The 14,949-nt window shown below is 40.7% G+C and overlaps 1 protein-coding gene across 2 annotated transcripts in view; it reads left to right on the top strand.

Annotated features, from left to right (window-relative positions):
• The window catches only part of Tmod3 (tropomodulin 3), a 60,183-nt gene that overhangs the window by 27,351 nt on the left and 17,883 nt on the right, over positions 1-14,949 (top strand). For both annotated transcript variants that reach the window (XM_063265181.1, NM_001011997.1), the window contains exons 2-3: positions 867-1,037; positions 6,609-6,765. In XM_063265181.1, coding sequence (XP_063121251.1) covers positions 912-1,037; positions 6,609-6,765 — 283 coding nt within the window. In that variant the 5' untranslated portion in view covers positions 867-911. The remainder of the gene's footprint in view (positions 1-866; positions 1,038-6,608; positions 6,766-14,949) is intronic.

Raw genomic sequence — 14,949 nt, 5'->3', positions numbered from 1 at the left:
CAGAAGGTTCACCTTGAATGCAAGGCTAGCTTGATCTTTGGAGTGAGTTCCTGGTAAGTTAGCCTGGGTTATATTGAGAGACCATGTCAAAAAAAAAAAAAAAAAAAAGAAAGAAAGAAAAGGAAGGAAGGAAGGAAGCTTAAATAAACAAACAACCTAGTAATAGAAAAATAATATTTTCCTTTGAAAATGTCTGTAGAAGATTCTCTTGTTTTTATTTTACATGTACCTGTGAGTGTTTGCATGTATATGTGTGTATCACATGTGTGCTAGCGCCCTTGGAAGCCAGAAGAGAGTATCAGGTTCTCTGGAATGAGTTACAGTTGTGAGCCACTCCATGAGAATGCTGGGAACCGACCAAACGCTCTCTGCAGGAAGTATTCACAACTGCTGAGCCATTTCTTCAGCTTCTAAAATAGTCTTTTTGAAAAATATTTTTTAAAAACTTTCTCAGAGGCAAGCAACTACTGTTCCTTCCTGTGAGACATATATTGCTATTTTTCCTATGTTGCCATCATGTTGTACTGTTCTCCTAAATAGTTTGTAATAAAGCAAATGTTCTCCATTAGGATAAATTGATGTCCCAGAAGTTTATTTTGGCAAAAAAAAATTCATTTTGCCACTAAAATTCAGTCATCAGGAATTGTACATTCTACCAAGTAATTGTATTAATGGTTTTCATCTTCACTCCCTTCTCCATCTTGATTATTTTCCTGCAGAGACACTGACGGCTCGATGGTCTGTAGGGGAGCAGCAGATGATGCCGTCAGGAATGAGGGACACAGGAACGAGCCCTTCCCTTTCCCCAGTGACAGACGCAGTACATAAGAGTTACCTGTAAAAGGCTCTCTTTCTTCTCTCCGTAGCTATAAGAAGTCGTGGAAGGAGCCGGCGACTGCCGACACTGAGCCATGGCACTGCCGTTCCGGAAAGACTTGGGAGACTATAAGGACCTGGATGAGGATGAGCTCCTAGGCAAGCTGTCGGAGTCAGAGCTGAAACAGCTCGAAACTGTCCTGGACGATCTTGACCCCGAGGTTGGTGCTGACAAAGAAGAGACCTGCAGTAGCCCTTCTGACTGTTTAAGTCAGTAGCTGCTTTCCCAGCCCCTTCACCCACTTTCCATCCAAATGAACTGGCATTTTGCTTCTTTTCCAGGTCCCTATATCTACCGCCACATCTTATGACACAGACATTTTAAACTATCGTTAAACATCTACACCAATTTTCTTCTCCACTACAAACTTCCCTTTGTGTAATTGAAATTAGTAGTAGCTAATTAGCCCTTTAATTTATGCTAATCTGTTTCTCTTCAGACTACCAGGCTGGCACCAGTATAGGTGCCTCTAGAATGTTCTTAGTGGCCTAAACCTAATTATAATGGTACTTAAGAAAGGTTGACCAACTGATCTAAGTTATTAGCATTGGTAGAACAGATCTAAGGGGCAGATCTGAACATGGATATTTCTTTTTTCTTTTTTCTTTTTTTTCAGTTTTATTTGACATCTTTCTTTCAAGTCTAGTATTTCAAACAAAAAGGAAATTGGTTGCCTTGGGCCAAGTGTTCATGTCTCCAGCCTCTTAAGGGAAAGATGCTGCAAAATTCTGCAAAAATTTGCTACTGGAGATTGTCTCAAAAACTTTTAGTAGTTCCCTTTTTACTTATATAAAAAAAGCGCAAAACCGTGAGCCCTGGGAGCTATGAGCTCCCCCCAACCTCCACACAGTCTATTTTTTCTCTTTTCCTAAAGCTTATGTTTGAATTAAAGAGCACCTAACTATCTCTGCAGGGCCCTCTCTTCAGATCTGTTCCCTTGCCAACACCCTGCAAGATCCCACCTCTGCCATCTAAAATTCTATACGCTGCCGTGTAAGGCCATGATCTCAGCTAATGGTGCAGACGGAGGGAAAGGATGATGATGAAGGCGTGGGTGGGGGCTAGAAATGTGGGAGGGATGGATTGGGATTGAGCAGAGTAAGACTGGCATTTGGTGGAAGGAAGGGCGGAGTCTACTGAGTGTAGAGCTAAACAATGCCACGTGGCTGGCAGGTCTACACGTGAGAGGGTGCTCATGTCTGGAAGGGAGAAGGCCAACTGATTGAGTTGGTAAGGGGTAGATTGAAAAGAACACGGGTGGCAAATACATTTGCTCTGGATGGAGGCTAACAATGAGGAGTTTTAGGGAACAACCAGAGGGGAATTTCAGGAAAACAGAAACATTACTAGGGTACATCAGAGGTTCTCAGAGTCGGCGGCCGACTATGTGCTGAAGGTAGATCGCAAAATTGGCCAAAGATGACAGGGGACAAAGAGGTGTGCGCTGCACAGTAAGGGGGAGGGGACTCCACCCCCCGCAGGATTTGGGAAGGAGCAGACAGCTCAGAAGGAGGCTAGACACTGCAGAAGAACCCATCATAGAGAGAACATGGAGCCAAAAGGTGCCATCTATCCATCCATACGTTGGAGACCTTGTTAGCAAGGAAGGCTGACTGTTTTTCTTGAAGAGATAGAAAAAATTTGGTTTCTGAACATAGTATCTTTGGATGTTGACCAGATAATTGTATAGTAAATTCATATATTGATAAAAAAGAATTCATTAAATATCTGTAAACTGCTAGGGCTATAATTCGGAAATGATTAAGCACAAGTCTTGCATTCAGATGCCACCAATATAGGGTCATGAGGAAGAAGGGTAGATATCAGAAAGACACGAGTCCCTGAGGAGGCTCTCTGAACGAGTTGACTGCCAACAGTGGCCAGGAGACTGTGAGCCAAGGAAGGAGCCGGAAGTGGGAGGGGAGGCAGAAGCCTGGACAGAAGTGGTGAGGCTGAGGCACAGGGCTTGGATGTGGGAACTGAAGATTGAAGCATTGTGTGATTTGCAATCTGCGTGCCAGCTGAACGATTTGATAAATTACACTCCAACCCCATCTAGCACTGATGAGATAAGTACAAAGGAATATTAACCACTACCTAGGATTAAGCAGAATTAAAAGGACCAGCATTGAAATTTGTCAAAAATGGTGAAGAGATTTTTCACTATTTATCTCTTCTGGGATTGATCTTGAGCTCTTTTTACACTTCTCTTTTATTTAAATGTATCTTTTTTTTCCCTCCATCTTTATTAACTTGGGTATCTCTTATTTACATTTCAATTGTTATTCCCTTTCCCGGTTTCCAGGCCAACATCCCCCTAGCCCCTCTCCCTCCCCTTCTGTATGGGTGTTCCCCTCCCCATGCTCCCCCCATTACCACCTTCCCCCCAATAATCACGTTCACTGGGGGTTCAGTCTTGGCAGGACCAAGGGCTTCCCCTTCCACTGGTGCCCTTACTAGGCTATTCATTGCTACCTATGAGGTTGGAGCCCAGGGTCAGTCCATGTATAGTCTTTGGGTAGTGGCTTAGTCCCTGGAAGCTCTGGTTGCTTGGCACTGTTGTTCATATGGGGTCTCAAGCCCCTTCAAGCTCTTCCAGATCTTTCTCTGATTCCTTCAACGGGGGTCCCGTTCTCAGTTCAGTGGTTTGCTGCTGGCATTCGCCTATGTATTTGCCATATTCTGGCTGTGTCTCTCAGGAGCGATCTACATCCGGCTCCTGTCGGTCTGCACTTCTTTGCTTCATCCATCTTATCTAGTTTGGTGGCTGTATATGTATGGGCCACATGTGGGGCAGGCTCTGAATGGGCGTTCCTTCAGCCTCTGTTCTAAACTTTGCCTCCCTATTCCCTGCCAAGGGTATTCTTGTTCCCCTTTTAAAGAAGGAATGAAGCATTCACATTTTGATCATCCGTCTTGAGTTTCATGTGTTCTGTACATTTAGGGTAATTCGAGCATTTGGGCTAATATCCACTTATCAACGAGTGCATACCATGTGTGTTTTTCTGTGATTGGGTTACCTCACTCAGGATGATATTTTCCAGTTCCATCCATTTGCCTATGAATTTCATAAAGTCATTGTTTTTGATAGCTGAGTAATATTCCATTGTGTAGATGTACCACATTTTCTGAATCCATTCCTCTGTTGAAGGGCATCTGGGTTCTTTCCAGCTTCTGGCTATTATAAATAAGGCTGCGATGAACATAGTGGAGCATGTGTCTTTGTTATGTGTTGGGGCATCTTTTGGTATATGCCCAAGAGAGAGGTATAGCTGTGTCCTTAGGTAGTTCAATGCTGAATATGGATATTTCTTAACAATAGTCTTTTGTCCATGATAAACCCATCCTAAGTTACAAATATTATACATTGAAAATGCATTTAATATATCAAGCCTATTAGCATCATAGCTTTGCCTAGCCTACCTTAAATGTTCCTAGAACACTTAAATAAGTCTGCATTTGTACATCACCTAATGTAAAGCCTAGTTTGTAAAAAAATAAAAGTATTTACTACCTCACATAAGTGAACTTATGTGCTATACTGAAAATAAAAACCAAAATGATTGTATGGTGTGCTTTTATGCTATCTTAGAGTGACCCATTGTTAAGTCGAGGACAGTGTAGATGTATACTTGTCTTAATTTGTCAAGTGATTGTTACTTGTGTCATAGGCTGCACAAGGCTAAAGCGGAACCATTCAGTCTTTGAAATGTGACTCAAGGAGAAGCCGATAGCAGGGAAAACCAGGAGCAGATAGCAGGGAAAACTTCAAGGCGGTGGTTATTTGCAAAGCTTGACCACCTTTCTTGAAAACACATTGGTTTTCTGTGTCCTTTAAGAATTGAAGTGTTGTGAGCTTTTAGGGAAAGGAGTGGTACTGAGAATTAAATTCAAGCATGCTAAAAATGTGCTTTATGAAATTGTTCTTGTTGCTAAGTGATATGTCTATACACAGGTAAGGTCCTTTGGCCATAATTACTATTACAAGAAAAACTTCTTATACCTAAGCCTGAGGGACTACTCAAGATAACAGAGCTGTCAGCAATGTATTTGGCAGGAGTCAGTGAGACCAATTTAAATCAAATGGTTTAAGATCTAGAAACCATGTAAGAGACTGTCTAGGGGTTTTTAACTTGGGCCAGTAACTTTTGTGAGGGGCTGTCAAGACCATGACAGAATGTTTACCAGCACCTTGACTCGGTAGAACAGTCTTCAGGCTGTGAGAAAACTGTGCTGGACATTTTGTAGACAGTGCCAAACTCCAGACGTGGACCAGAAGGGAAGGGCTCACCATTTCCTTCTGAGCTTTACCCCCAAGGAGAATGCTTTACCATTTTCTCCATGGTCTAAGACTGTGGGGTCCTTGACGTGGCCTTGCCTGTGTCAATACATACGTTCCCTCAGACTTCACTCCCTCAGGGCTTCCTCTCTTACCTCCACTCAGGCATGTGCTCTACACTAAGCGCAAGGCTGTGCAGTGTGAACACCAGCAACCTGAGCTCTTCTGTATGGTGCCATGGGGCGTGCGTAACAACCACAGTACTTGTTCTTAGCAACACTGATGCTCATGTGTACACATGCACATATGCTCAGTGAGCAGTTTGGTACTATATTTAAATTAAGTAAATAGTCTTGAGGTCGGACTGTGCTTGCTTTTATTTTGATAAGGGCTCTGATCGTACAGAAGCCATGACAAAGGGATAACATGTAGTTTGCAATTCTTCTATGACAGAATTAGTTTATATGCATTTTTACAGATGAGTTCGTAAGCATCAAGAAAATTGTTGTTGCTATTGTTTGAACATTAAACTTACTATTCCCCTGCTTCAGCTTCCTGAATGCTAGAATTTAAGCCAAGCTAGGAAAACTTTTTCCTTAATAATCTTTGGAGAAAAACAAAGATCAACTCTAATATAAATATCAACGTAAATTTAAAAACTATACCTGGAAAAATAATGACCCATGAATACTTAAAAATTAAAGGGTGAGGCCAAGCCAAATGGTTCATTCCAATAATTGCAATACTCGGAAGGATCACGCACGTTTATGGCCAGTGTGGTCCACATTGTGAGTGCCACGCCAGCCAAGGTAGTATGTCAAGAGCCTGTTTAAAAAAAATGCCAGTGGCTGTTGGCTGCTAGTGGGATACTATCTGAAGAAAATACGTAAGTGCCTATTTTTAATTATAATATAAGTGAACTCTACCTACTTAAAAAAATATGGAGACTTGCCAGTAGCACTAACATACCCCTTTAATCCCATCACTTGGGAGGGAGAAGCAGGTGAATCTCGGAGTTCAAGGCCACTTTGATCTACGTATCGAGTTCCAGGACAGCCAGGGCTACAGAGAAACCCTGTCTCATCAATAAGCAAAGATCTGTAGGCCAGTAAGATGGCTCAGTAGTAAAGGCAGTTATCAGTAAGTTTGACAACCTATATGTCAATGTACAGAAGGAATCAACTCCTAAAACTTGTCCTCTGATCTCTATGTACATGTCATGGCACTTGTACTATCCCACACCCAAAATAAGTACATCAATGTTTAAATTAAAAAAAAAACAAAAACCCCACATATCTCACATGACTCTCCTACAATCCTGCAAGGAGGTATTTAATGTAAGTATCATGCTAGTTTCTTGATCTTTCTTGCATGGGAAATCTATAGATGCATATGTTGTTGTCGTTCTTGGTGGTTGGGTGGTCATAATGGCTGACTCATTCTCTTTGGCAGAATGCCCTTCTGCCTGCAGGGTTCCGGCAGAAGAACCAGACATCAAAGTCCGCCACAGGACCCTTTGACAGAGAACGGCTCCTTTCCTACTTAGAGAAGGAAGCATTGGAGTATAAAGACCGGGAAGACTATGTACCCTACACTGGAGAGAAGAAAGGTAAGCCCAGGATTGTGTGCTGTCATTCAGCAGCTTTCGGTTCTTTTGATACTCGATACCCAGGGGGAAAATTGGGTTTGGATGTAGATAATCAACACCCTTCAAAGATACACTGCTGGCAACCTGAAAGTTTACGGGGTAGTTTAGACATGTCACATATTTTTATCAGCTTATCCAGAGTTCTTTTTTTAACCATTCATTAGTGCAGTTTGATTACACAGAGGCTTTGTACAACCTTCTTCGCTACAAGTTGTTGAAGCAAATGTAAAACACTCTAGTTTATTACAGAGTACAGTTACAGCGAGAGCAAAGCCGTGCTCTTTCCTAACTCTTAAAAGTCTTTAAAGTGAAATTCCATAAATAATGTATGCTTTTTAGATGTCCTTAATATACATAATTTTTGTTTGCTCATGTTTCCTATCATGAGTTTGAGGAAGTTTTTCTAGTCTCTTAGCTCTTTGATATTGTAGTATCTAATTCATTTGTTCTCTTACATTTGAGCACCCTGCTTTATCTTCCTTAATCAATAAACAAGAACAAACACCACATGAAGTGAAGACTTGGCTTAGATTGAACTTCACTTCGTAGACTGAAAAAGTTCACTAATGAAAGACACAGCTCACGGAGTAGTGGCTAACACAAATAACTTAGAAGTGGGGCATGAGCTACCTGAAAAAGCAGAAATGGGGAACTGAGGACAAATAGAGACTTTTACTTTAAAGTACAGCTAGCTAGAAGATTCTCCAAGATGGCTTAGCTTATATGCAGGGTATACTATAGAAGTCAGTACACTATAGTCCAATGAAGGCTGGAGAGATGGTTCAGTGGTTAGGACCACTTGCTGCTGTTCCGGAGGAGGACCTGAATTCAGTTCCCAGTTCCCATATTGTGCGGCTCACAACTGTTTGAAGCTCCGGCTTCAAAGGCTCCAGCACCCTCTTCTGGCCTCTAAGGGAACCTGCTCTCACTTGCACACAACACACATCCCCACACATAGAATTAAAAAAAGCATTTAGAAGAAAATCAGAGTACATAAAACTAGAACCAAATATATAAGCATATAGAATACAATTATGTACATTAGGTAGGTCTCCTGATGCAATGAAAGCCATTGTTGTTTGTTTTGTTTTGTTTTTGTGGTTTTTTTTAATTGGAGGGTTTCTTTTTTAAAGTGTGTGGGTTTTGTGCACCCCTGTGTAAGGGTTCCTGTGAGGCCAGAAGAGGGGTCATGTAGTTGCAAGTCCTGAGCTGCCTAATAATGGGTGCTGGGACTTGGGTCCTTTGGAAGAGCAGCACGTGTTTCTAACCACTGTAACCATCTCTCCAGCCCCACTTTGCTTTTTTCTTATTACTGCGTTCACTCATTTACTTCCTGTCTATATGTGCATGGGCAAGTCAGGGAACAGCGTGAGGAATGGGTTTTCTCTTTCCTTTTCCTTCTTACCTGATAGGGAAGAGTTATGGGCGTGGGTTTTTGTTGTTATTTGTTTGGGTTTTTAGGATTTGTTTTGTTTCTTGGTAGTCCAGACTAGCCTGGAATTAGCTTAGGCTGACCAGTCCTTCTGCCTCAGCATCCCAGTGTGCTGGGTTATAGGGATGAGCCTCCGCGCCTCACTGAGGCTGGTTCAAGTGCATTTCCTTTTCAGTGTTGGAGTTAAACCCAGAACCTTGTGTATGACAAATAAAACATTCTACCACTGAGCTACGGCCCAACCCTCTAAGCGTATTTTTTTATAGGCAGACCCACAGCATACATCTGTTCAATTCATCTAACTGACAACTCCTTTAGGAGTACTGTCATGATATGAAATAATTTTGGCAGAGATTAATCCAAATAACTTCTTTATAATTCTAAATGTTTAAAGGTTAAAATTGTATGTATATGTTTCTTTCACCTGTATGTATCACATTAAAATGTGAAAAGAGATGGGCTTTTGCCTCTTTAAACGTTTGCAAAATAGTAATGGGGATGTAGCTGAGTTGGAAAAAATGCTTGCCTCATGTAAGAAACCCTGGGTTCAATCCCCAGCACTGCACAAACTGGGTGTGGTATGGTGGATACTCTGTGCTCCCAGTACTGAGGAGGTGGAAGCAAGAGAATCGGTACGAGGCTAGCCTGGGCTACACGAGACCCTGACTTACACCACATACACGCACAAGTAAGTAAACTAGAATTGCAAAGTAGGCAGCTGGGCACAAAGACGAGGGCGAAGGACAGTGTTTATCTAGCTGTTCCTAACAATGATGACCATGCTGAGTGCTGACGGTGGCAGTAATTTCCCAGCATACTGAGCAGATCGTCAGTAGTCTGTCTCAGTTAAAAAGGCACAGTGCTGTACATACGGATGGAGCTGCCACTTGGAGAAATTACGTGCCCAGCCGTTAATATCTCCTACTGCCTTTCTGTTGTCCGCTTATGACTCCTCCATTGGCTCCTGCCAGCTTCCCTCTATCTGGACTGCTTCCCCTTGTCCCTTAGGGCCCTCCTGTTCTCCCTGCTGCTCCCCTGGGGCACAGCCCTGCACTTGATTGTTTCTGTTTGTTTCCCAGCTCTGAGAATATAATATTCTTGGCCGCCTTCCCAAGAAGCCCATCCATTATACCTTGTTTCCTAAAGGTGAATTAACCAGCTGTCTTAAATGAATGGCTTCTTAAATACCCTTCACCTCGCTTGCACTTGCCTCAGCTCTCCAGAACACTCAGGTTCTCCATTATTCCAAAGAATAGGACTTCTCTGGAGAACATTTTGACTCCTGAGTTAGTGAAAAAGCCTGTAGTCAGATGTCTTTACAGTGGCAGTATGTAGGGTTTGGTGGTGTCTGAAGTTCTACAACAAGGGCTTAAAGGCCCATTGTCACTTCTTAGGACTGTATCACTTCATACTTCCCCAGAGATCAGTTTTCCTGGCATAGTCTCTTTTTTTTTTTTTAATCCATTTTAAAATTCCAGTCCTGGACTTTGTTGAATAAGGAAATTAAAGTCAGTCATACATAGTATTGTCTATTGATAATAGATGCTTCGAATTGTTTTTGTTTTTTATAAAAAAAAAAAATGCACCTATTGAAAGTTATGTGAGGAGCTGGAGAGATGGGCTCACTGGTTAAGAGCAGGGCTGCTCTCCCAGAGGACAGGAGTTGATTCCCAGTACAGATGGTAATCCACAACTACCTATAACTCTAGTCCCAGCAGATCTGATGCCCTCCTGTGCTTCCACAGGTACCACAAACACGTGACACATACACGCAGGCAAAATACACATACAAATAAAGCTAAAATCTTAAAGGTTTAAAAAAAGGAAAGTTATGTCCAGGATTTACATTTTTTAACTTAAATTATGTGTATCTGTGTATCAGTGTGCACATGAGTGCAGGTGCCCTAGAAGGCCAGAGTTGGGGACATTGAACACTAATGTAGTATCCTGTGTGGTGGCACATACCTTAATCTGAATCTTTGTGTCTAGGACAGCCAGGGCAACACAGTGAGACTATGTCTCAAAAATAAAATAATTGATAATAAAAATGTACATTTGTTCTATTTACTATAAATCAGTTCCTTCATTATATAAAGTTTATAGCCTGATATGATAGTGAATGCCTTTAATTCTAGCACTCGGGAGGCAGAGGTAAATAGATTTTATAGTTCAAGGCCTGCCTTGTATATATACAAGTTCCAGGACAGGCAAGGCAACCCAGAGAAACTGTCTAAAAAACAAACAAATAAAAGCTATATATATATATTTTTTTTTATTTTATCCAAGGTCAAAATTTCTGTAGAGAAATAATCATGACTTTTAAAAAGCATGCGAGAATTAAGATGATGATAATACAGGAGATACTAATACACTTGTTAATGAATGGCTTGGGATAAAAAATTATACACCCACCCTTTATCTGCCTGATATCTGCCTGATGAAGCATTTCAGTTCCCCTGTGGCATTTAGGGCACAAGCCAAAATTAGTCAGTGTCTCATAGTTACTAAGATTTAAAATATTATTAAGACATATCATTTAATACACATATTTGGACCGGCACTTTCAGTTTTAAGAAACTTTTTTAGCAGTTTTCTACTGTGTATTTTTCAGAAAACATCTGATTTTGACCAAGAAGCAGAAGCAGCCCAAGGCTTGGCAGGTGCTGGCCACTAAGCTGGCCCAGTGAGGTCATCTTTTTTGCTACTTTTGTATTTTAGAATGCTACATACAAACTCTCAAGAAAAAAATACACATCTTAGGTTGTTAAAATGTGTTTGCTGGTTTTGAATGCTTATTCATTCATTATGTGCACACATGAGCAGCTCGTGGCATGCTTGGTTGAGAGAACAACCCAAGAGTGATGGGTTTGTCCTGCCGTGCAGGTCCTCAGGATCACGCTTACGTCTCCACTAAGCCATCTCGCTACCCAGTCCCCTCAGTTCAAACAAACAAACAAACACCCACAAACTTTATTTGGGGCTGGAACGTGGCTCAGCACATACAGCTCAGCGGCCCTGTTCCTCCAGCCCTACAGCATGTGATGCCCTCCCCTGGCCTCTGAAGCAGCTGTGTTCAAATACACATGGCTGTAAGTGCATCATGCACACGCACACACATCTCTACGGTGTATAAAATAATCTTTAAAAACCACCTTTTGCTAATAAAGATTGTGTAAAAGGAAATTCCTGTGCCATAAAATCTCTCCATTACGATTCAGTAATGTTGTCTATATCCACAGAATTACAACCCCACAATCTAGTTTAGAACAATTTCGGCATGCCCCATAGAAACCCTGTTTGTAATCGATCTACCACATCCCGGTTCTATTCCACAGCCACAGGCAATCTCTGATTTACTCACTGGCTCTGGACACTTCACATCAGTGGGCTGATACGATATAAGCTGATGACTGCCCTCTCTCTAAGCCTGTGCACTCTACAACAGACCCACATTCCCAGCCCTCCCTTCACTCCTGTTAATAATGGAATCATATTCTATTGTATTTTATTCTTCAATATTTGAGTTGTTTCTGAATTTTAGTTATAAATATGCTACAGTGAATATTATATACAAACGGTTGTTGTTGCTTTTGGTTTTTTGCTTTTTTAAGACAGTTATATGCTATAGCCCAGGCTGCCCCCAAACTCCCAGGGATCCTCTTGCCTTGGTCTTCCAAGTGCTGGGATTGCAGGTGATTAATGAGCCATTACATTCAGTTTTCTGATTTGTTTTGGATTAATGCTTGTGATGGGAAGGGGAGCTCTAACTTCATGGAATTATGCGTGTGACTGTCTCAGTTGAATTGTCTTGTGTTCTTGCAAATGAATCAGTTGCCAAAAGTATAAGAGTTTACTTGTAGATTCTACTCCATTGATCTAAATAGCTTGTTTTCTGCCCAGCAATACTGGCTTAACTATAGTAGGTTTGCATTAAATCTTCAAATGGTCAACTGTGAGTTCTCTGCTATTGATCCTTTTCAAGGTATCATGGCTTGCTTAGATCTCATATGAATTTTCAGATTAGCTTGTCACTTCCTGTAAAGTGAACATTTGGGATTTTGAAAAGGACTCAAGTCAAAAAATAAATTTGGAAAGATCCTACACATTCTGTATTCATATAATAAATTTAGATCCTACCTAATTTATACCTTTGAGGTTATAAAATTAATCTCAATTATTTACTAGTGTTAAGGTACCCCCAAAGAAAATATGAAGTAATCCCTTTTTTATTGTTGAATAGGAATTGTCTTTTTTATTTCTTACTCTTTTTTTCCTTCTGGTACAGACAGTCCAACCACTGACTTCATACAGGTTAGACAAGCTGGCGCCTGCTGCGCTAAATCCCCACCCCATCCCTCTATTAAAAATAGACTCTTTTCTCATGTAATATACCCTGATTACAGTTCCCCTCCCTCCATGCCTCCCAGTTCCTTCCACCTCCCTTCCCATCTGGATCCACTCCCTTTCCGTCTCTCATCAGAACAGGATTAGTTACTTTTTATTATTAACACATTTCTACATGTGGAGAGATTATCATAAAGAGAATGCCAAGACAGATACCAAGTCCATGTCGAGCTATTTAAAAATAACCTTTGATATATGTGCTACTGCTTTTTAATATTCTTAATAAGTTTACAACAGCTCATTTTTAAGCTGAATTTATTTAGGAATAAGACATTAAGTTATATTTAAAACTTGAAAGGAAATGTGAATTCATCAAAAATCATTATCCCTCCAAAGATTGTTGTTATATTTAGTGTCTTTAAAAATGTGTAACTACATCTTTCTATTTATCAAAGAATTAATAAAATGAGTTTGATTCCAAAAATTAAAGATAAAAATTTGTGTTAGAATTTCCATAGGTCTTCAGAAAATTTTTTGGCTTTTTTTTTTCTATTAAGGTTTATTTTGTACTTTTGAGCATTAGTAGAAGTTTGTGGGTGGGGGAAATCAGATATGAATAGTACCTCAAGAAATGTGGGTGAGGATTATAAAAATAAACACCTTAGCTTTTTACAATGCTTTAAATTCCTTCAACCCCTCTAAGACATGGACAACTGTTGGTATTTGGTTGGTTTTATTTTTTCTTTTTTCTAGTTTCATTCTTTAAGCCCAGGCTGGCCTCAGACTTAGTACATGTTAGACCTGAGGATGACCTGGAACTTTTGCCACTGCCTCCCACATAAGGCCACATCAGCTTTTCTTTCTTTCTTTCTTTCTTCCTTTCTTTCTTTCTTCCTTTCTTTCTTTCTTCCTTTCTTTCTTTCTTTCTTTCTTTCTCTCTCTCTCTTTCTTTCTCTTTCTCTCTTTTTATTTTTAATTGACAAAAATAAAAAACTATATATATTTACAATATGCAGCAAACTTTTTTATATATATGCATAGTATAGAATGGCAAAATCAAGGCATTTGGTACATGGTTTTGTTTTGTGTGGCAAATAGCTCATATGGTTTTGTTTAGTCAGTGAATGCCATAATCCAGTGGTTCTCAACCTTGCCTGCTGTCCGTTGGAATGCAGATACACATCAGACCAGCTACTAAACCAGAGTCTCCAGGATACAACTCAAATATTAGAATTTCTCAAAACTTGTTGCCAAGTCTACTCTGCATTCACTACTTAGGACCAGTTCTGAACAGCAGGGCACGCAGGCAAGCTTGGGCCCAGCAGGCAAGCGTGGTAACACTGGGAGCCCTGCCTGCTGTACCACACATACTCCGACCGACCAGAGCCTGTGCATCCCAGTCCTCCTGTGTACCGTTTCCTTTGTAATAGCAGCCCCGGTGAGGATCTTAGAACACAATTACTTGGATTTCTCTTTAGTTATCAACCAGTAGTGAAAATTTACCTAATAGTGAAAATAGTGAAAAATTACCTAAAGGGCTTGAGACGTGGCTCAGGGAACAGTTGCTACTGGGACACAAGTTTCATTCCCAGAACACACACACAATGGCTCACAACTGTAAATCCAGTCCCAGGCAACCAACACCTTCTGGCATCTGTGGGCCCCAAGCATACACTTGTAAATAACACTAACATGCACACACATAAAGATAAATAGTAAAAGATACATGTATTCTATTAGTAAAAAATATACTTTTTAACTAATAAATACTAAAAAACAAAATGTAATCACCAGAACCCTCAACTGTTGAGATCAGTTTTCATACTACCGTATGAAGGCTGGCTTTTGTTGTTGTAGGAGGAAGGTCTTCTACTAGGAAAAGTTAAGTTTTTAAGCTACCAGTTGGAAGAAGCACTAGCTTAAAGAGTTTGGAAACTTATTTCGAGGCTGGAACAATGATTCAGTAGTTATGAGCAGCAGTTTCAGAGGATCTGATGGCCTTTTCTGGCCTCTGGGCACCAGGCATGCGTACGTGGCACATAGACCTATGGCCCGGCAAACACCCATATATACATAGAGTTCTTTCTAGTTAGTTAGCTCATCTTTGGAGCAGCATGTTTGAATTATGCTGTATAAAGTGGGGCCATTTGGACTAAAAGGTTGCTCACCGAGTTGTTATTCAGCAAGTTGGATGGTGAGAATACAGAGATGACCAGATCATAGATTCTGCCCTTGAAAATCTCAAAGGAGGGAGGCACACAAAGGAGTCTTAATTTGCACTTCCCTGATGACTAAGGTTGTTAAACCCTCCATTTATATTTTTTCTTCTGAGAAGTGCTTGTTCATTTCACTAGCCCGTTTGTTGATTG

The sequence above is a fragment of the Rattus norvegicus genome, chromosome 8 (genome assembly GCF_036323735.1).
Source record: "Rattus norvegicus strain BN/NHsdMcwi chromosome 8, GRCr8, whole genome shotgun sequence".
NCBI classification, from domain to species: domain Eukaryota; kingdom Metazoa; phylum Chordata; class Mammalia; order Rodentia; family Muridae; genus Rattus; species Rattus norvegicus.
This window is presented reverse-complemented; position numbering and strand designations above follow the sequence as displayed.